At 41.9% G+C, this 22,940-nt stretch overlaps 1 protein-coding gene across 1 annotated transcript in view; it reads left to right on the forward strand.

The window, feature by feature from the left end:
• setd3 (SET domain containing 3, actin histidine methyltransferase) overlaps positions 1 to 22,940 on the forward strand; it is a 32,120-nt gene that overhangs the window by 2,991 nt on the left and 6,189 nt on the right. The window contains exons 2-11 of the mRNA XM_033988525.2: positions 2,235 to 2,352; positions 4,266 to 4,358; positions 4,684 to 4,832; positions 5,192 to 5,264; positions 6,750 to 7,006; positions 12,215 to 12,273; positions 14,591 to 14,705; positions 14,795 to 14,869; positions 16,056 to 16,222; positions 21,724 to 21,809. Of these exons, the coding sequence (XP_033844416.1) occupies positions 2,250 to 2,352; positions 4,266 to 4,358; positions 4,684 to 4,832; positions 5,192 to 5,264; positions 6,750 to 7,006; positions 12,215 to 12,273; positions 14,591 to 14,705; positions 14,795 to 14,869; positions 16,056 to 16,222; positions 21,724 to 21,809 (1,177 nt within the window). The 5' untranslated portion in view covers positions 2,235 to 2,249. The remainder of the gene's footprint in view (positions 1 to 2,234; positions 2,353 to 4,265; positions 4,359 to 4,683; positions 4,833 to 5,191; positions 5,265 to 6,749; positions 7,007 to 12,214; positions 12,274 to 14,590; positions 14,706 to 14,794; positions 14,870 to 16,055; positions 16,223 to 21,723; positions 21,810 to 22,940) is intronic.

The following is a 22,940-nucleotide window of genomic DNA, read 5'->3' on the forward strand; positions in this document are numbered from 1 at the left end:
AGATTTTATTGTGGATTGCGGAAATTCTGGCACTTAAAATATTATATAAATTCTGCTTTAAATGCGATGAATCTTTCAGCTCTATCTCGTTTTAGTACAGACTCGTTGTGCTTGTTTTTAGGACCTCGGAGACAGCTGCCCCCGCGTGCGTCTGGACAGCTGTCGACTTTAGTCCACTGAAAATGTAACTGAAAAAAATGCATGTGTTTTGTTTTTTTTGTTTTTTTTATAGTAATACAATCATAAACTTACTCCCATATAAGAACGATTCATCTCAAGGGGTTTTTCTTCTTAATAAACAAATCTGAAATTAAACTACGGCTGCGAGATGTGTCTGAACTGAATCAAATTTGAAGTGTTGTTATTAGGAAATCGCAAAGACAGTTATTTAAGTCGTGTAATATTGTCTTTTGTGAAACTATCTGCTAATTCTGTGGTTTAGAAATCCCCCCCAACATGTTGCGAAACACATTTGTTTCTTGTTTTACTGAAGTTTATCAGTTCAGATCTCTTTAGTTCAGTTCTTCTCTCAAACGTGAAATGCTCCTGGATGTCTTTAAAACGTGAACTTTGCTTTTTTATTTTTACAACTAATCTCACATCTTTTAGTGAAATTTGTTTTAAAATGCTCTTCTAGGCTCTGGTGTTGCGAATTAACTTTGGCTATAAACACTGAATATTTAATCAGTTTGTTGCATCTGGCCCTGTTCAAATAAACAATAAAAAAACGTTGAACATTATCTAAATGTCTAAACTTGAATCACAAATCAAATCATAACCGCAGTGTTTGTCAGAAAAATCCCAATCCGATATTTTTACCCAAAACGTCGAGCCCTGGAATGATAAACAAACTTCCCTGTTTGTCTAAAGTACAATCCGCGGAGAACCTTCTAGACTCGTTTATGGCGTAATAATACATTTCAACATAACAGGAGATATTGCACAAAAGGTTCACAAAAGCTCATTTGAACTGGAGCTTGAGAAGTTTGATTGTAGTAAATGAGTAACAAAGTCTTGGACATCCATTGACCGACAGTGACTTATTCCACAATCTGCAGAGACAGGGGGCGGTGTTTGTGTTTAGGGCCAAAAACACTCAGATTAACAATAATTATTCAAACTGCTCATGGTTTAAAAATGTTCTGGGGATAAACTCTCAGGACGTTCATAGTCTCCAGGTTTAAACATGTTATAGTCGTTATTTTTTAAAGGTGAAAACAACAATGATTTTTAGATCAGTCATTCATAAGTACATTTATTCTGTGCATTATTTTATCTATCCATCATCCTGTCTTTCTTTCTGTCTGTCTCTCCCTCTCTCTCTCTGTCTGTCTCTCTCTGTCTGCCTCTCTCTGTCTCTTTCTTTCTCTCTGTCTGTCTCTCTCTCTCTGCCTCTCTCTCTGTCTGTCTGTCTCTCTGTCTGTCTGTCTCTCTATCTGTCTCTCTCTCTGTCTCTCTGTCTCAGTCTCTCTGTCTGTCTGTCTCTCTCTCTCTGCCTCTCTCTCTCTCTCTGTCTGTCTCTCTCTCTGTCTCTCTCTCTCTCTCTGTCTGTCTCTCTCTCTCTGTGTCTCTCTCTGTCTCCCTGTCTCTCTCTCTCTCTCTCTCTTTCTGTCTGTCTCTCCATTTTACTGCTTATTCCTAAATCTCCCAGTCCATGTATCTCATTTTATCTCATTTTAATCATTTTTCTGTCGTGTTTTTCTTCATAATAATGTGTCGACCTCCTGGTCCCTGTTCAGTTTTGGACTGAGTTCTGTGGTTTTATATCAAGTCCAGTTTTGGCTCGAGAAACGATTGTAATAGTGACAAGACACAGACTTGGCACATATTTACAACTGTGTGACAAGTCTGTGTTTTGGAGGAAAATGAAAATAATTAATATTAATAATGATATTTGTATTATTTTCTCTGCATTCTTGTGATCAAATGGCAGATTATCTTTGTTGACGATTAGCACGATTATATAAAAGGTACCACGGCCCACAAACAGTTATGGTCTTTTTGCTCATTTGTTTTATCACAATTAGCAAAACTATGAGAGTTTAAAAATGTTTTGGATGTGAATAAGTATAATTATCATTCTCTTCTAAAGACATAACGAGCGTCCTGTTAATGTGGCCAACGTTTAGTAACAAAAACGCAGTCGTCTAGTTTAAGATTTGAGTTTTGTTAATGTTTATCACCTCCTCATTTACATAATCCTGTTTAAACTCGTGTTGTTTTGTTTCTTTCAGTTCACCATCATTAAAATGGGGAAGAAGAGCCGAGTGAAGACGCTGAAGTCCGGCTCTGGGGCCACGGCTGTGGTTTCCCCCAAAGAAATGATGAACCTGATTTCAGAACTGCTCCAGAGTAAGTCCTCAGTATAAGTATATAGTTGTTTTTTTATTTTAATTTATTTTATTTTACTTTATTTATTTTTTGTATTTATTTTATTTATTATTATTATTTTTATTTTATTTTTTTATTTTATTATAATTTATTTTTTAATTTATTATTTTTTTCATTTTTTTTTCTTCATTTTTTTCATTTTTTCATTTTATTTTATTTTTTATTTATGTATTTTTATTATTTTATTTTATTATTATTATTTATTTTTTTTATTTAACCAGGAAAGTCCCACATTACCAATCTCTTTTTCAAGGGCGTCCTGGCCAAACAGCAGCACAGTTACATTTCAACACATCATAAAATAGATTCTTAAAAGCAATTACAAATCACAGACTTAATTTCCAAACCTTTTAACATAGATTTAAACTGAACTATTGAAGTCAGTTTTTGTAATTTCGAGACTTTTTGTAAATTATTCCACGTTGAAGTTGCAGAATATTGAAATGTCACTTTACCCGTCTCTGCACGACACTCGGGACAGAGAGAAGCTGCAGTTTTGTGATCACAGAGCATAATGTCCATCTGTTTTATGTTGAATATACGTGCTGAGATATGGAGGGAGCAGACCCATAATCCCTTTGTAAATGAACATGTAGTATAGTATAGTATAGTATAGTACAAATACAAGCTCTGAATGTTAGACTAAATACTTTGTTTTATTTGCATTAGGGCTGTAAAAATCTGAGTTATTCTGCCTAAAAACTGTTATCGTGTAGATCTGTACAAACATGTTCTGAAAGGTCCCTGTGTGTCAGATGCCCTCCCAGTGTGTGTCAGATGCCCTCCCTGTGTGTGTCAGATGCCCTCCCTGTGTGATTCTAGTAGTAGTTTGTCAGTCTTTTGTGAGTTCTTCTGGACATATTTAAATCCTATTATCAAAAACTAGTTAATTTTTGTTTTGTTTATTAGTTTATTTTAACAGGGAGCACGTGCAAAAACATTAATCTCATAAAAAAATAGATGCTTTACACTAGATTTAACTGAAGCGTGTTTCCATCAGCAGTTGCCGGGCAGATTACAAGAAATTAAGAACGTCTTAAGTATCTCTCCATTTGCGATCAAACGTGTGCGCTCTCCCATTCTTTCATTTAAAAACGTCATATGAGACATTTACACATTTAAAATTACACAAATACTAGGTCAGTCTGGAGCTTGTTCCATTCTTTCAGGCCCTCGTATGAGAAGGTGGAGTGTGTGAAGGTGGAGCTGGGGAGTCTGCAGTCACTGTGACGTGTGGATCTGGATGTTCTACTGCGTAAAACTCAAAACTGATCACAATCTCAGGACTTGTCAGGAAAAAAAAGCCTGTGTAATGTAAAATTTCACATCTGTAACTGCACAAAAAGTTGTTATTCAAGATGTTTCACTGCTCATCAAAGCTGCGTCTTCAGTTCTGGTCTGATTACTGGACGCTGTCGTGTTTTTCCTTCCTTCAAACAGACATAAGGCAGTGTTCACCAGTGATCTGACCACAACTGAAGAAGAGGCTTAGTTCTTTTTGTCCAGTTGACAGATTACAATTTTTCTTTCACCGTCGTCAGGAGCTGAATGATTTGGGGAAAAATATCTGTTGCAATTTTCCCGTCTGTACAAACGCGTTCCGATTCTTGTATTAGTTTGTCAGTTCAGCGTTGAGTCTTTTTTGTCATTTCTTCTGGACGTGTTTAAATCCTATTATCGAAACGTAAAAATCTTAAATCTAATCTCAATCGCAGAGCTGTAAAACACTTCAACACTCACACTACTGTCTCCATGATCAGTTTTACTCTGAAAGAAGCTGTGTGTGCGTTTTTAAACTCCCATAACAGTCTCTTTGTACTTAAAATAAAAATATATGCAGTGTTTCCTTTATATTTAGTTTTTTGTGTTTTCAGAGTGCAGCAGTGCAACGCCCTCTGCTGGTAAAGAGTGGGAAGAGTACATCCAAATCAGAGCTCTGGTGGAGAAAATACGCAAGAAGCAAAAAGGTAATTTCACATTTGCACTAAAAATGGCAGAATTTGTTTAATTTAATCACTTTATACTTTTTAAAATTTGAATATTTATTATGTTTTTAACTATTATCAAATATACACTAAATGCATTTCTGGAGGGAGCATGTTGCGTAGATAAGTCCATAGAAATATAAAGTTAATACTGTACTCTCCACTCTCCACTCCAGAATCATAAAACACACCTTTGTTATTGTTATTAAAAAGTTGCATATTATGGCTTTAACTAAACAGACCATATGAAGCAGTACAAACATAAACAGGGGCTTACGTTGTGTTGTCTTTTCTGCTCGATCTCCAGGTATTTCTGTGATATTTGAAGGCAGCAGGGAGGATTATTTCTCAGACTTACTGTCCTGGGCTCAGGACTGTGGAGCTTCCACTGATGGATTCACTGTGGGCGACTTTGGGACTGAAGGATACGGCCTCCAAGCCACTAAAGGCATCAAGGTACAAGAAGTGTGCTCTGGAGACGTCAAACTGTGAAATCTAAGGCTCGTTTCATATTGTGCACCATGTCTGAATCAGAAGTATCTACTAAACTACGTTACTACTACTACTAACTAAAAATCTATACTTTAAACTTCATGATGTTATTTCATTCATGTGCTTTCTTTACAAAACAATAATATTTAAGCTTTAAAAGTCTTGTCACAGTATTCTTAATGGTGTTTTAAATAATGCTCAGGTGTAAGTCTGCGTATAGGAGGGAGTTTGGCTTGAAGCCCACAGATTTTTCACAACAAGAAAAGAAAACGCAGACCCAGTTTGAGGCCCTTGTTTTGAATAACTGCTCTTGTGTCTGACAGGCAGAGGAGCTGTTTCTGTGGATTCCCAGGAAGATGTTGATGACGGTGGAATCAGCTCAGAACTCTGTACTGGGTAAGGCTTCAGAAAGAGTGAAAATGGACTCCCAGACTTCAGTCACCCCAGACACGTCCTCCAGCGGCACCTCAAGGCGTTCCCGGACCTGAGAGACATAATCCCTCCAGCGTGTCCTGGGTCTTCCCCTGGGCTTCCTCCCGGTGGGACATGCCCAGAACACCTCCTCAGGGAGGCGTCCAGGAGGCATCCTGAGCAGACGCTGAGCCACCTCAGCTGCTCCTCTTGGAGGAGGAGAAGCAGCTCTATTTTGAGCTCCTCCCATGTGACCGAGCTCCTCACTCTATCTCTAAGGGAGCACGCAGCCACCCTACGGAGGAAACCCATTTCGGCCGCGTGTATCCACGATCTTGTCCTTTCGCTCATTACCCAGAGCTCATGACCATAGGTGAGGGTAGGAACGTAGATTGACCGGTAAATCGAGAGCTTTGCCTTTGGGCTCAGCTCCTTCTTTACCACGACCGATACAGCGACCGCATCACTGCAGACGCTGCACCGATCCACCTGTCAATGTCACACTCCATCCCTCACTTGTGAACAAGACCCCGAGATACTCCTCCCCTGGAGGCAGGGACCCTCCACCCTCAGAGGGCAAACGTCCGGTCGAGAACCATGGCCTCGGACTTGAAGGAGCTGATTCTCATCCCAGCCGCTTCATACTCGGCTGCAAACCGCCCCAGTGCTGCAGGTCCTGGCTCGAAGAAGCATCAGGACAACATCATCTGCAAACAGCAGAGATGAAATCCTGTGGTTCCCAAACCAGACCCCCTCTGGCCCCCGAACCAGGCCCCCTCCGACCCCTGGCTGCGCCTAAAAATTCTGTCCATAAATATAATGAACAGAACCGGTGACAAAGGGCAGCCCTGGTGGAGTCCAACCTGCACCAGGAGCAGGTCTGACTTACTGCCTGTAGTGTGAACACAGCTCCTGCTCCGGTCATGAAGGGACCGGACAGCCCTTAGCAAAGAGCCCCCAACCCCCTACTCCTGAAGCACCCCCCAAAGGACACCACGAGGGACACGGTCGAACCCACCCACAGCTCTCTGTCCACCGTCTGATCTTTATATATTTATTTATTCATTTTGACATGACTCTGCAAAACCCCCAAAGAGATACAATTGGACAGGAAGCAGTGACGCTAACAGTGAGTTTGCCTTTCTCTGTTGTACACGGAGCCAATTCGCCCGAAAAATTGGTCTGAGGGTTAAATTTGGCCTTTGGGTCTTATTATAGACGATAATATGATACGATAATACTGAAACTAATTCACGCCACCACTCTAAAGCAAGATTATCCACAAAAATATTCTAAATGTACAATATCGTTAAGCATCCGTAACAGCAGAATGAAATGGCAGTACCACACTAGTACAAACACAAATGACCCCTGATAAATATTAACCCCCAAAAATAACTGTTCCATCTCTAATTTATTGATAGAAATGTGGACATAGTTATAAAAATGTCTCCTCTGCCCTCCCCTTAGGTCCTCTGTACAGTCAGGACCGGATCATGCAGGCGATGGGGAACGTGACTCTGGCTCTGCACCTGCTGTGTGAGCGCTGCAGCCCGAGCTCCCATTGGCTCCCGTACATCCGCTCTCTGCCTCTGGAGTACGACACGCCCTTGTACTTTAACCAGGACGAGGTTCAGCTGCTGTTGGGCACACAGGCCATCCCCGACATCCTGAGCCAATACAAGAACACGGCACGGCAATACGCGTACTTCTACAAACTGATACAGGTGAGGAAGAGAACACGGGGTTATTTTTGTGTTTATTTGCGTGCGGGATCAGCTTAAGAATGTCCAATCTTATCTGATCTCGGAAGCTAAGCACAGTCGGGCCAGGTTAGTGCTGAGATGGGAGAGCGCTGTGAATATCAGGTGCCACAGTGGGGCAGCAGTGGCTCTAGTTGAAATTTTCTTGCGTCCTTAGCATAGACTGTTTATATAAATGGACATAGCTAACCTGCTAGCTGCCACGCTCCAAATAGGAAGCGATCACGGGCGCAATTCAGCTCCATCGACCTCTCTCTCTGTACCTGCTGCTGTCAGACTCGTCATTTTGGTCTTAAATGTTCGTATTAACCCGCTCTACATGATCCTGGGGTTTTTATTTCACTGCTGTGTCTATAAATCAAGATATGAACGTTTATAAAGGAACAAATCAGGTGCTTTCTTTCCCTGAGGTCGCTCCCACTGACGTTAGCAAAGGGTTTTAGGCAAGACACCTCACCCACTTTAACTAATATGAATGAATCAGTTATGAGTCCTTAAAATCTAAATTAAGTCCTTAAAATCTTTGGTTTATGAAGTTTCAGAAATAGTTTTTACATTATAGGGGAGAGGTTTTATGGACATGACACCAGCACACACCACATACTGAAGCTCAACATCATTTCATTTCACTCTTCCACTATTTTTACACGCCCTAAATGTACTGGAATTAGAACAGGACTGTCTAAACCTCAGACCTCCCGCTGAACCGGCCCAATTGATCATAAGCAGCACTTTTAACAGCAAATTAAACTATTTCTCCCACTATAACCTCAAACATCACATTGCATTTGTGATACAGACCTAAAATAAGTGTGTTTAAAGCCTTATTAATACACAACGGCTCTGTCAAAGCTGTGTGTAAAGCACCGTACTGCATTGATCATCATCTGTGAGCCTCCGCTTCGAATATGTTTTGATTAATAAAAAACGTTTGGGCACCTCTGCATTAGAAGTAAACTTGTTCTGTCCAAAAATATCTGGGACAAAGTACAGTTTTACGACATAATTTATTCGAATGTTAAAATCAATTTGATGCCGAGACTGTCTGAGGATCTCTTTCTTCTTGAATGTAAAACCGTCCAACTCAAGTCACTTAAACTGCAGCTTCAGGTAGTGTCTGTGCGTGGCCAGTAGAGGGAGACAACAAGCTACTAAGTACAGTATAAAGAAGAGGGACGTCGTGTGTCTTTTCATTTACCAGTGCATGAGTATATTTTGAGATAATCTTGTATTCAACCATCTTTTTTTAATAATCTGATGTCTGACGAGAAGTATTTTAGACAATAACTAAAGCAATCACAGACACTGGATTCAATCTGTTTTAAACACAACCTCAGTGAATTTGAAAACGGAAAACATGCAGATCTGATCGTGAACACCAGGGGGGAGTGTTGTGTTCTATATGACTGAAGTCTTTAGGTGGGATTGATGTTTTATAGTCTGTTTGGTAATGATCCCAGGCTCTCAAACGGTTGTAATCTGTTACTAATCGACAGTTTTGTGCTAAATATTATTATTAATTTCAAATCAAAACGGGGGCAACTCTTCCTTAGAGCAGTTTTAGTCCTGCACACTTTGTTTTTTCCTCGACCCAGAACTTATCCCTGCTTCTTAGTGTATGTGCTACTTAGACAACAGAAGACTGATACTTCACAAAGAGCAGTTCCTAAAGGTACATTTTGTAACTTTTCTAGCTCATCTAGTCTCCATGGAGATGTTAAAGCTTTGCTGGAATGTTCTGATGTATTCGTTACACCGCTGTGCCAAGTTACAGGTCAGATTTTTCGAAAGCTGGCTCCACTCTCTGCAAGAATGTTTGTTTTTATGATATTTTTTCAGCAGTAACAACACTCCGTTTTAAAAATGTAAGATGGATAGATGGGGTTTAAAGGCATACTGTGGAACATACATCATTTTGAGGCAGGATTTTGGTCCAGAAAAGATGGAGGATTAGTTTATTTTTGTAGCTTGGAGGATGGAACATGAACCAAGCGTACGGAGAACATGCAAACTCCACAGAGACACGCCCCACCTGCAGTTTAACCTGGGACCTTTTTTTGCTAACCAATTACCCATGCTACCCCCACGAAGTAAAATCCCATTATTATAATCTTAATTTGGGATTCCCTCTTTCTTTCTCTCTTTCTTTTTCACCAAAAGACACCTCTCTGCCTGGGCACTGTCCCCGTCTCCCCCACCCTCTCCCCTCCACCTCACCTCCCTCCTGCTCAGATGACCGGACTGGAAAATTAGCTTGTCACATTGGCTTTGAATTGAATTGACCTGAATGTACCTTCCTCAAAAAAAAAAAAGAAAAAAAAAAAAGGCCCCTCTCTCTATCGCTCTCTCTCTCTCTTCCTCTCCTCCATCCCCCTCTTTCCCTCCCTCCTCCCTGTGTCCGGTTTGCTGGTATTCCTGGTTGATGTATGCTGATGTATACAGACAGATGCAGACAGGACAATTACTGACACGCGACAAAACATGGATATGGGGAGCAGCCATGTAAAGCTATTTCGTCAAATCACTGGACAGAGATAGGCCGGTGTCTGCGGACTTGTATTTGGAAATAAACTGTCAATCTAATTTTGGGGCTTCTTATGTATACACGGTACGTAAACAACCACGTGGGTATGCTCCATCAAAAGCAAAAAAAAAAAAAAAAAAATCTACTGAATAAAAAAATTAAAAATTAAAAATCCATCCAAAGCAAAAAAAAATCTGTCAAAAGCAAAAAAATAATAATAAATCCACTGAATACAAAAAAAATCCATCCAAAGCAAAAAACTAAAAAAAAAATCTGTCAAAAACAAAACAAAAAAAATCCATTGAAAGAAAAAAAAAGCCCAAAAAAATCCATCCACAAAAGAACAAAAAAACACATCCTCCAGCTCCTCCGGTGGGATCCCAAGGCGTTCCCAGGCCAGCCGAGAGAACAGAACACCTCCCTAGGGAGGCGTCCAGGAGGCATCCTGAGCAGATGCCCGAGCCACCTCAGCTGGCTCCTCTCAACATGTAGGAGCAACGGCTCTACTCCGAGCTCCTCCCGTGTGACTGAGCTCCTCACCCTATCCCCTAGTACTTGGATGCGAGACAACTGGGAATATCAGGTGGCAGTAGTGGCTCTAGTTGCAACTTTTGTTGTGTCATTAGGCAAGACACTTCCTCCACCCAGCCTAGTATGAATAAATCAAATATAAGTTATTAAAATGTAGACATGGCACTCCCTACAAACATCAGAATGTGTTAAAAATGCTCAGAAAAAGCAAAAAACTGTGGAATATATATTTTTTTACTTTTTGTTCATAATTATCAAGTATTCTCATGTAATGATATTTTCTGATTAGTAAAAATCTATCCCAGGGACCCTCACACCTGTCCTCACACCTGTCCTCACACCTGTCCTCACACCTGTCCTCACAACTGTCCTCACACCTGTCCTAACACCTGTCCAACACCCAGGGCCCCTCACACCTGTCCTCACACCTGTTCTCATACCTGTCCTCACACCTGTCCTCACACCTGTCCTCACACCTGTCCTCACACCTGTCCGACACCCAGGGCCACTCACACCTGTCCAACACCCAGGGCCCCTCACACCTGTCCTCACACCTGTTCTCATACCTGTCCTCACACCTGTCCTCACACCTGTCCGACACCCAGGGCCCTTCACACCTGTCCTCACACCTGTTCTCATACCTGTCCTCACACCTGTCCTCACACCTGTCCTCACACCTGTCCGACACCCAGGGCCCCTCACACCTGTCCTCACACCTGTTCTCATACCTGTCCTCACACCTGTCCTCACACCTGTCCTCACACCTGTCCTCACACCTGTCCGACACCCAGGGCCACTCACACCTGTCCAACACCCAGGGCCCCTCACACCTGTCCTCACACCTGTTCTCATACCTGTCCTCACACCTGTCCTCACACCTGTCCGACACCCAGGGCCACTCACACCTGTCCTCACACCTGTCCTCACACCTGTCCTCATACCTGTCCTCACATCTGTCCGACACCCAGAGCTCCTCACACCTGTCTGATCCTGGGATGTTCCACAGTACGGCATTAAACAGTTGTATCTTGTATCTATTCAGTTAACTTGAAAAACACGATTGTTAATTTGAACTTTCCACAGATGTGACGTCCTGGTAGAACTTGTCCTGGTAGCATCACCTGCAAGTCTCCATGACGATAAAGTCTAAAGCCATACTATGGGAACCATCTCTGCAAAACACCTCCACCCTCCACCTGAAAAGTTCCACAGTGTACCTTTTTTAACGGCGTGGTCTTTCTTTGTCCAGTATATGAGCGTGTGCTGCCTCTTTTGATCTACTACTTTTCTCTCTCTTTACTTTTTCCTCTTGCTCCCTCCCTCCCTCTGTCCTTTTCCCCGTAGTCTTCTTCATTATGCATTCCACTGAACTCTCTTCCTCCATTTCTCCCTCTCTCTTTCTCCCTCCCCCTCCTTCTCCCTTCCTTTCCTTCCTTTCTTTCTCTGTATATATCCTTCTAGCTCTACCCTCCTTCTCCCCTTCCCTCTCCTCTCTCCCTCCCCCATCTCTATCTCTTATCTCTCAATCTGTCCATCTCTCTCTCACTCCCTCCCTCTCTTTTTTTTTCTTCCTCTCTTTCCTATTTAAGCTCGGGACAGTTTGCAAATGGCTCTCGAAGGTGGCGGCTGTGTGGCTTTGAACGTGGGGAGTGGGGAGGGGGCAGGTGGCTTGGGCGCGGACTATACCTCCTCCTCCTCTTCCTCCTCTTTCCCTCCATATCTCTGCTCTCCTCTCTCCCACTCCCTCACTCCACTTGCATGCAGATCCCGGCCCGGTCCTGGCTCAAATTGATGAGGTAGATTTATGACGGCTACTGGCCACAACAAATTAAGTTGACAGTGATGTATTGTGGGGGCTAGTGTCACGCTATGGACCACACACACACACACACACACATCTACGCACACAGACACACACACACATATACACGAATGCCCCCAAACCCGATGCCCCGTACTCCCAGTCCCTCTTGTTAGGCGTCCCTGTCAGCGCCCCCTCTAGCATACCTGCATAATGAAATTCCTGAAACTGATTTGTGTTTTTTTTTTTTTTTCCCTTTACCTTCTCTCTCTCTTCTCGTCTTTCGCGCTCGTCCACTTCGTCCCTCCATCCCCAGACTCATCCGGCCGCCAGCAAACTACCCCTGAAGGACAGCTTCACATTTGATGACTACAGGTCAGTGTGCGCGCGAGGAAAAAGTGCGCGTGAAAGAGTGTGTGTGTGTGTGTTTTCGTGCGAGTCCTTGCCCTGTTTTCAGATTGGTCTTCGCTCACACGCCTCGGCTCCGCTCCTAAAAAGAGCTATAGGGAAATGCCGATTCTTCTACAGCTACCAACCCACTTTTCAGCCAATTTGTTGCAGTTAAAGGCGCACTGTGTAACTTTTCGCCTCGTCTCTATGGAGATATTTTCGCTTTGCCTGGAACTGTCGACCCCGTGGCCGACTTACAGGTCAGATTTGTGAAGAGGATTTAGCAATAAAAACGTGTGTGATTAAATAAATGCAAGATATAGACGTTTAAAGCTGTACTGCGGGACATTCCAGGCAAAGCACTAACATCTCCATGGAGAGTAGGAGTAGGCCTGTCACAGTAACACATTTTGAAGTATCGTCGACGTAAATACAGACGATAAAAGGTAATATTGAAATGAATTTATGCCACTGACGCAACAATCCAAGAGCACATTTAAACCGCAAAAACTATTCTAAATCTACATTATTGTTAAAAGTCATGAGCTGTAATAAATAAACAGCAGAATTAAACACTTCAGTTGTTAGTTTGCCTCCGTAATGAGTCAGAGAAGTGATTAATTCCATCTTTTATGGCTTAAATCTGATCATACAGACAAGAAATAACCAAAAGTTTCCCAGTAGAGCAAAGAAAGAGTAGAGTAGAGTAGAGTAGAGTGAGTCCCCCGTAGAGTAGAGTAGAGTAGAGTAGAGTGAGTCCCCCGTAGAGTGGAGTGAGTTCCCCGTAGAGTGGAGTGAGTTCCCCGTAGAGTGGAGTGAGTTCCCCGTAGAGTGAGTTCCCCGTAGAGTAGAGTGAGTCCCCCGTAGAGTAGAGCGAGTCCCCCGTAGAGTGGAGTAGAATGGAGTGAGTTCCCCGTAGAGTAGAGTGAGTTCCCCGTAGAGTAGAGTGAGTTCCCCGTAGAGTAGAGCGAGTCCCCCGTAGAGTGGAGTGGAGTGGAGTGAGTTCCCCGTAGAGTAGAGTAGAGTGAGTCCCCCGTAGAGTAGAGTAGAGTGAGTCCCCCGTAGAGTAGAGTAGAGTGAGTCCCTCGTAGAGTAGAGTAGAGTGAGTCCCTCGTAGACTAGAGTAGAGTGAGTCCCCCGTAGAGTAGAGTAGAGTGAGTCCCCCGTAGAGTAGAGTAGAGTGAGTCCCCCGTAGAGTAGAGTAGAGTGAGTCCCCCGTAGAGTAGAGTAGAGTGAGTCCCCCGTAGAGTAGAGTAGAGTGAGTCCCCCGTAGAGTAGAGTAGAGTGAGTCCCCCGTAGAGTAGAGTAGAGTGAGTCCCTCGTAGAGTAGAGTAGAGTGAGTCCCTCGTAGAGTAGAGTAGAGTGAGTCCCCCGTAGAGTAGAGTGGAGTGAGTCCCCCGTAGAGTAGAGTGGAGTGAGTCCCTTGTAGAGTAGAGTAGAGTGAGTCCCTCGTAGAGTGGAGTGGAGTGGAGTGGAGTGGAGTGAGTTCCCCGTAGAGTAGAGTGAGTCCCTCGTAGAGTGGAGTGGAGTGAGTTCCCCGTAGAGTAGAGTGAGTCCCTCATAGAGTGGAGTGGAGTGGAGTGGAGTGAGTTCCCCGTAGAGTAGAGTGAGTCCCTCGTAGAGTGGAGTGGAGTGAGTTCCCCGTAGAGTAGAGTGAGTTCCCCGTAGAGTAGAGTAGAGTGAGTTCCCCGTAGAGTAGAGTAGAGTGAGTTCCCCGTAGAGTAGAGTAGAGTGAGTTCCCCGTAGAGTAGAGTAGAGTGAGTTCCCCGTAGAGTAGAGTAGAGTGAGTTCCCCGTAGAGTAGAGTAGAGTGAGTCCCCCGTAGAGTAGAGTAGAGTGAGTCCCCCGTAGAGTAGAGTAGAGTAGAGTGAGTTCCCCGTAGCCTCCCGATTAATACCATATTGACTTATTGTTCAGTACATTAAAGCTGGAACAATATTTTTTTGGGATCAATATTTATCAAGTAACATTTTCTTTGCACTACTGGAAAATTTGGTGATTTAAAAATTTTTTTTTTTTTTTTTTTCAATTTTTTGGCTGTATGATCAGATTTAAGTCGTAAAAGGCTGAATTATTAACGTCCGTGACTCATTACAAATTCAAACTAATGACTAAAGTGTTGCTGTTTATTTATTACAGCTCAGATTTTTAACAATAATGTAGATTTATAACAGTTTGTGCGGTTTAAATCTGCTCTTTGGTTGTCGTGTCAGTCACATAAATTAGTGTCAGTATCATCGTTTATGTGTTACCGTGACGGGGCTGGTAGTGACTTGCCGTGATGGTCTAACGTTTTTGTTCAGGTGGGCGGTGTCTTCAGTGATGACTCGTCAGAACCAGATTCCCACCGAGGACGGCAGCAGGGTCACTCTAGCCCTGATCCCGCTGTGGGACATGTGCAACCACACCAACGGACTGGTGCGTTTAACTAAGGTTTACATAGAAATATCAATACTACAACCATTTTACCCTTTTATTACCCGTTTGTTTTGTGTGTAACTCTGCAGATTACCACAGGCTACAACTTGGAGGACGATCGCTGTGAATGTGTGGCTCTGCGTGACTATAAAGAGAATGAACAGGTGAGACACTGTATGGAGTATAAATACATAAAGTTGTGTGATGTTTGACAATATTGGATAAGCTACTTCACTGAAAATGGCACTTTTGCTGTTGCTAAATCTCTAGGTTTTAAATTGTGTTTACTGCACTGAAAAACTTGCGTCCTTATTGTGAGCGGGCTTGCATCTTCACAAACCTGACTCTTATTGCTCCAGCTTGTCTCCACGGAAATGTTGTTCTTTTTAGGCCTGTCATGATAACACATTTCGAAGTTTGATGTACCGCTGAAGTAAATATAGACGATAAACGATAATATTGAAACTAATTTGTGCCATGGAAGCAAAAATCCAAGAGCAGATTTAAACCACAACACCTAAACCTGGAGAATACAGAGGTCCCTCGTTTACCGCGGGGGTTACGATCTAAAAATAACTTGCGATGGACGAAATCCGCGAAGTATCAGCTTTATTTTTTACAATTATTCTATATGTTTTTGTCTGTAAAACCCCTCACTACACACTTTATACACTTTTCTCACACAGGCATTAACATTTTTTCACATTTCTCTCTTGTTTAAACTTTCGTAGATTTAAAAATAAGTTCAGTTTTATAGAATGAAACCAAAGATCTAGACCTGTTTTCAGGCCTAATCATTTGAGAAATAAAAATATGTTTTCCTGTACTGTAAATTAAAACGACAGCTTTTAAAAATACTGTAACCATTTAATTCTAATGATCAATCTGCGAGTTTAGACACATAAATGATTAATAGTGACTCATGTGTATTTCACAGTTCCTCTGACCGCGCCTCTTTGTCCTGGCGCCGCTCTGCTGTAGTGTCGATCGAACATTTATGTAAATTTAGCTGAAGGAGACTGATGGACAATGGTCTACAGTCCTTTAGCCAATCAGGATGCAGAACACAATGCACGTTTATACTCTAAAACAAAAAAAAAGTGTGCAAAATTATCCTTAAAAAATGCGCGAAACGGCGACGCTGCGAAAGGTGAACCGCGTTACAGCGAGGGACAACTGTATTCCAAAGTAGGTTTTGACTTTCTATTCCCTCAGGGTCATGCAGTCGACTTACCATCTTGAGAAAAACTTGCATACTGTACCTTTAATGAGCAAAAGTGACACAGTGATGCCGTCCTGTTGTCATAGCGACACTATACTGACCGATCGATCCCTCCTCCTCCTCCTCAGATCTACATCTTTTACGGCACCAGGTCCAATGCCGAGTTCGTCATCCACAACGGCTTCTTCTTCCAGGACAACGCCCACGACCGAGTGAAGATCAAGCTGGGCGTCAGTAAGAGCGAGCGGCTGTACGCGATGAAGGCCGAGGTGCTGGCGCGAGCAGGCATCCCCGCGTGAGTGTGTGTCTTTAGCATGAACGACATGTGTCCTGCTTAGCGACGGGACAGGTTTATGTATGATTTTTATTTGGAGATTTTTCAGTACGTAAAACACGGATTATGTAGAAAGGCGTAGAATCCAGAGCTAATTTATGAGATTAACGGTTTACAATGTACAACTTTAAAACGTGTACAGCGGTCCCTCGTTTATCACGGGGGTTTTGTTCTAAAAACACACAGCCAACAGACGGCTAAAACAGAAAAAACAAAAGCCAAAAACAAACAAATAATAAAGAAAAACAAACTGACAGAATATGTGCTACTAAAACTTTTAGCATTGTTAGATCAACCACTTGATATCCATGAATATATTAAATAAAAGACAGGATCATGAGGTCATCTCCAGTGTCAGACGTGATCTAAAATGGTAACTTTTTTCAGTTTCATGAAAGAGAAAGCGTATTTTGTGTATCGCGAGTGAGTGGGTGGATGGGGTCAGGGTCTTTCCAGGCAACAAGGTCAACGAATCCCAAAAAGACCAGTCAACGGAGACCGCCGAAAAACAGCAGAAAGAGAATCAGAGTCAGAAACGTGTGACATTATCTAAGGAGGGAACGGTTAACGATATGAGACTTTTTATGCATCTGTAACAATCGCCAACTAAGATAATCGGCATTACGTCACCAGAATTTGGAGAACAAACCTACTTCTCCCAGATGTTTTCACTTTCACAGCTGTTTAAATACGGAACCTGTTCATCATCTTAACATTATAATTATATCCATATCCAGGACATGTTTAAACGGTCAGCAGCTTAAATCGTTGTCGTGATATAATCGTTAATCGCACTTATTTTGATCATGATAATTGTGACACCAATTTTTAATATGGTCCCATGCCTAATTCTGTTCAGGCATTTGTAAGGAACTCATGTGGGCTAGATCAGCTTCAAAACGATGAAAAGTTAATGATTTAAGTGCATGTTTTTCTAATTAGTACTTGGTTTGGTGGTGAATATTTATCATAGTTAAGATATTTACATGAGTTAAGTGGCAGTTTGGAAAAAAGCTGATAAGAAAAGTAAAAAAAAATATGAATATGACAAAATCACTTCAACAATTTAAAACAAATATATCTTTTGAATGGGAAACACAGTGGTCCCTTGTTTATCGGGGGGATTACGTTCTAAAAATAACCCACAATAGGCAAAATCAGCTTTATTTTTTGCAATTATTCTATGTTTTTGTCTGTAAAACCCCTCACCACACACTTTATACACTTTTCTCACACAGGCGTCAACATTTTCTCACATTTCTCTCTCGTTTAAACTCTCTCAAAGTTCAAACCTTCGTAGGCGTCTTTGTCGGTGCAGAACGTTTCATCGACATTGTGGGTTTTGTCGGGGAGAAAACAAATTGCAAACGTACAGCACTTCAGAGTCACACTTTATGTAAATTTAGCTGAAGATTGATGACTGATGAACAAACGTATACAGTCCAACAGCCAATCAGGACGCAGAACACAGTGCACGCTCATACTCATTCAAAAAACACGCAAAGTTACACAAAAAAAATTTGCGAGACCGAGAAAAGACGAACCACGATATAGCGAGGGACAACTGTAACTCAAAATGTTGCTCAAAACCCGCAAATGGAGTGACCTGGTGGCGTTACCTGCGTGTTTGTAGTTTCGTGCCATATTGCGGAATATTCTAGACATTTAAAACATCTTGAAAAGCTCCATAATACACCTTTAAACCTGAGGTACCCTGTTCTTTTTGTAAATCTTGTCCAGTTAGTTAGCGTCAAATGCTACTTTCTCACGCAATTTTAAAATGAAGTAGCTTTAACCGTAGCGTAAGACCTTTTTATACACACTTGCAAACTAAATCTTTATTGCAAAACTATATATATTGCAAGTCCAAGTCTTTGTAAAACATTATCAACATTAATTAACGGTTAGAACGTGGAAAAAGTGCCTATAGCCGTACGTTATAACTTCAGTTTGAGTCTAGGGCAGCTGCAGGCGTAACCTAACTCCCTAAACCTTTACATCTCCTCTTTACTCTTCCTTCTGTATATGTTTCATCCAATTACTCCCCCCTTCGGCGTAATTGAATCACATATTATAAATGTTGCAGTAGCTTACTTTGTTTTTTTTGTGGGGTTTTTTTTTTACGCCTCCCACAACAGCGAGTATCAACGCACCATCCGCCCCAACACTTACATCACCGAGAAGCCCTAATCACTTTATCATTAGCCTGTTAATTTTATGCGGCGTTCTGTGCTCAGCATTTTAGATTAGCAGTCTTTTAATCTCTTATTGATGACAGCCCGAGTCTCAACAATGAAACGAAATGAAACGAGCCCCATTGTAGCTGTAGAGATTTATTACCGCGGCACGTCCCTCGTAGATCATTTTCAAAGGAAACATCTTCCTGATCTTCTGCTGGGGCACGGAGAGAGGAGATGCCAAACGTCTGCTCGTCATCAAAATGTTGGTTTTTTTTACGACGACAAAATCAGCAGATACTGGAGCGGAGCTGTGATCGTGCTGGTTTTCTTTTATACGTCTGCAAAATGAGTGGATTTGTACAATAAAGTTTGCAAAGAGATAAAGCTGGGGCAAAATGTGCGCTACTTTTTTGTCGTTTTTTGAATTTCAGTTTCAATTTGAACAAAAAAATATAGCTTTCAGTTTAGATTTTCTGAGTATAATCGAATCAAAGTTTTTTTTAGTTCGTATTCAGTTAACACAATAAAGGAAGGATGGGTTTTCACGCTATATTATTTTTCTGTGTCGTTAAGGCAGAACCCACAGCAGGTGATCGGTCAGAATCACTGTGACGCTTCACTTGATTTCCTCTTGGTTTCCTCCACTTGCGTCAACTTCTATGGACCGAACATTAAGTGGATGTAGTGATGATCGTGAGAGACCTGCTCGTGAGTTTTAGTTGCGAAAAGCTGCGTCCGTTTCACTGCCGATTTGAAAAGATTGAGTTTGTTCCACCTTTTCACCTGCGCAGTCCCACTTCTGACACAGAATTGGCTGTAAGACCTGTCAGTTCACTTGACAATTCTTTAATTACTGATGACGTGAAAAGATTTAATCTGTTACACGGCCTGATACTACGTCGTACAATGGGGACTTTTAGTGTTGCAGCAGTAAAGCACAAAAACAGCTGATTAAAAGACTAAAAATGATGTTCAAATAACTAAAAAATAGGTAAGACTGCACTCTCTGATTCAAAACTACTGTCCCTGGTCGTTTCCTTATGATCTCCAACAAAACGCCTTTGAAAACGTAACGTAAAGTCGCTGTAACTCAATTTTACCACGTTAAAAATGTGAAAAGTTTAGGAATCTGGATCTGTACTGGACAGAGCTAGTTCATTTTAAGCAGTTTGCAGTGGCCTGAGCGTCCTCGTTATTCACCTAAACGAATTTATAAACGCATTTCACAGCGCGCGGAGGCCAGAACGGAACTTTGTCATCACGGTAAACAACAACTAGCATGCTGACAGTGCAATCCCTGGTTCTTAGACAAACATAAACGCCGTATAATTCGATGCGGACGGCGCACAAACGTATCTGAAACTGTTCTCGGGACTGTTCGCTCCACACTAACTCATTAAACTCGCGCGGTAGTTAAAGTACTTGTTGTGAAAGCGCTAACCTCCCCGTCTCGTCGCTCTTGCCGCGGTGCCACGGACAGAGGTCTAATGTAATGGGAGGCGGGGGATTGTGGGTAATGCGTTTGCGCGCTGTAATAACGTCGACCCCGTGCTCCTGCAGCCACATCGATCACTTTGCCGAAACGGGGAGGAAAATATTGTCCTCGCCGCAATTACCCCTCCATGTAATATTAGGTATTGTGTGACGCGGGCGGGATTCTGCTGAGGTGACGTTCGGACACGGTTTCTGGGTCTCTGCTGAGTTTGAGAACAAAAAAAAACACCACCCGGGATTTAATCTGGAGCAGCATCAGTGGCCGCAGCGCCGTGTAAACTTGTTAGTGGACAGCCTTTGATTTGGTTACTTGCCCTCAGGGACGCAATCTCCTCATAAGAAATATTATAAGTACTAAAAGTATTACAGAACTCTATATACTTCTGAGTTCACGATGGAAGTATCCGTGTCCCGTAGTGAAACTTAATTAAAGCTGCGCTGCGTAACTTTTCCGCTAAAGGGTCAGTTACCCGCTTGTCTCTACAAAGAATTACCTTGAAATACATCCTTTCTGTCCGCTTTAATACGCAGATATTGCAGTACTACAGCCGTGGACTCTATACTTTTGAGTTCACGATGGAAGTATCCGTGTCCCGTAGTGAAACTTAATTAAAGCTGCGCTGCGTAACTTTTCCGCTAAAGGGTCAGTTACCTGCTCGTCTCTACGAAGAATTACCTTGAAATACATCCTTTCTGTCCGCTTTAATACGCAGATATTGCAGTACTACAGCCGTGGACTCTGCATACTTTCGAGTTCACGACGGAGGTGTCAGTGTCGCGTCGTAAAACTTATTTAAAGCTGCGTTGCGTAACTTTTCCGGCTCGTCTCGATGAAGATTTGGCTCGGAATGTTCCGCCGTGAATCGACTGCAGGCGTTTTATTATCTCAAAAAACATCCATTCTTATCGTCAGTGGGCCTCGCCTCTTCACAGATCTGACCTGGAAGAGCGCGAACATCTACGTAGAGACGAGCAAATGACGGAGCCACGACCAGAAAAGTTACACAGTGCTGCTTTAATACAGATATTAATACACTATTAGAAAAATGTCATTAGAAAAAAGTCGTTCTACTTTTCATTGATCACAAGGAAATTTAAGTTTGTCTTTTGGAGATTATAATCCATATAATATTGTCTCAGGCTTAAACCACAATATTTTAAAATTGCAGTATTTTCCGGAGTATAAGTCGCACTGGAGTATAAGTCGCACTAGTCAAAAAATGTATAATAATGAAGAAAAAAACATATACAGTTGTCTCTCGCTATAATGCGGTTTGCCTTTCGTGGTCTCGCTGTTTTGCGGATTTTTTGAGTGCAATTTTTCGTGCTTTTTTAACAGCGTATGCGTTTTCTCCCCGATAAAACCCACAATGTCGATGAAACGTTCTGCACCGACAAAGACGCCTACGAAGGTTTGAACTTTGAGAGAGTTTAAACGAGAGAGAAATGTGAGAAAATGTTAACGCCTGTGTGAGAAAAGTGTATAAAGTGTGTGGTGAGGGGTTTTACAGACAAAAACATAGAGAATAATGTAAAAAATAAAGCTGATACTTCACGGATTTCGCGTATTACGGGTTATTTATAGAATGATCACCTCTGAGCACAGTATAAGTCACGTCTCTGGCCAAACTATGAACAAAAGTGCGACTTACGGTTCAGAAAATACAGTAGTTTAATTACACGATGTCTTGAATGAGTAAAACATCACTTCTTTACCAGTATACGTGGGTTTTACTGTGTAATAGTGTCATTTTTACATATAATTTTGACTTGTACTTTATGTCGCAGGTCCTGTGTCTTTGCTCTTCACTGTAACGAGCCTCCGATCTCCGCCCAGCTCCTCGCCTTCCTCAGAGTTTTCTGCATGACGGAGGGTAAGACGCTAAACAAACGCACTTAAACGCCAAATTAACAACGCATTCTACTGTTTTGTACCTGTTTGAAGTGTAATAAAGTTGTACACCTTCGCTACAGACCAGGGACGTCAAACACATTTTCACCAAGGGCCACATCAGAAAATGGTCAGTCTCAAGGGGCCACGTGTAAAATAAATGCAACTACTTTTTTAAACTTGTTCATTAACTGTCTCTGTGTTTATTTCTTTTTTGAGTTACAAATACTGCATATACATTTCCATAGATGTAAAAATATGGCTGTGTAACTGTATCTTGTGATAAACTGACATTTTAAGACAGTCAAACCTTTTAATTTATCTTGTTGTGGGCCACATAAAAAGACGTGGGGGGCCACATTTAGCCCGGGGGCCTTGAGTTTGACACATGTGCTATAGACGAAGGGATAGTACATGAGATTCTGAGTTTAACTGTGAACGTGACCCTTCTGTGTCCCTAGAAACATGTTCAAATGAAATAGACCTTTTACTGACATCAATTTTAATTATGAAAACATTGGACGTGATGGTTAAGTTCTTCTCAAAACGAATATCCAATCAGAAAGCAGAATGAGCATCACATGACTCTCTCATTTGAGTTGCCAGTTTCATCGCTGAAATCCAGTTGGTTTAAGCCTAAATTGTCTCTCTCTGATCTGAACCGTCACTACCTAAACTCTAGCACCTGCGGACAATCGTGAATCAGTGCTAGTGCAGCTTTTGCAGCTCAGGGAGGGAATTCTGGAGGTTTTAAGGCCTGTAAATAAACTGAAAATGAGAAAAAAAAACATGTATTTGTCTCTCTCTGCAGGTTAAGACTCTGGACACACAGATTGTCGTTAAGCAAGTTGTAAAGCACGGTTTTTTCAATTCAAAGACATTAAAATCACAATACAACAAATCAAAACATGAATAATCATCGTAAAATTACCGTTAAACGAGAAGAGGCAGAATAAACCCCTTTCAGTCACATGCACCAGATAAATTGAACCGTTTGAATCTGGATTTAAACATCGTCCAAGTCGAGGCCTGAGTCACATCTTCAGGAGGAATGTTTTAGGTTTTAGCTGCACAAAACTCAAACAATGATTCAACATGTTTAGTTAATAGTAAT

Source organism: Periophthalmus magnuspinnatus, chromosome 22 (assembly GCF_009829125.3).
Source record: "Periophthalmus magnuspinnatus isolate fPerMag1 chromosome 22, fPerMag1.2.pri, whole genome shotgun sequence".
NCBI classification, from domain to species: domain Eukaryota; kingdom Metazoa; phylum Chordata; class Actinopteri; order Gobiiformes; family Gobiidae; genus Periophthalmus; species Periophthalmus magnuspinnatus.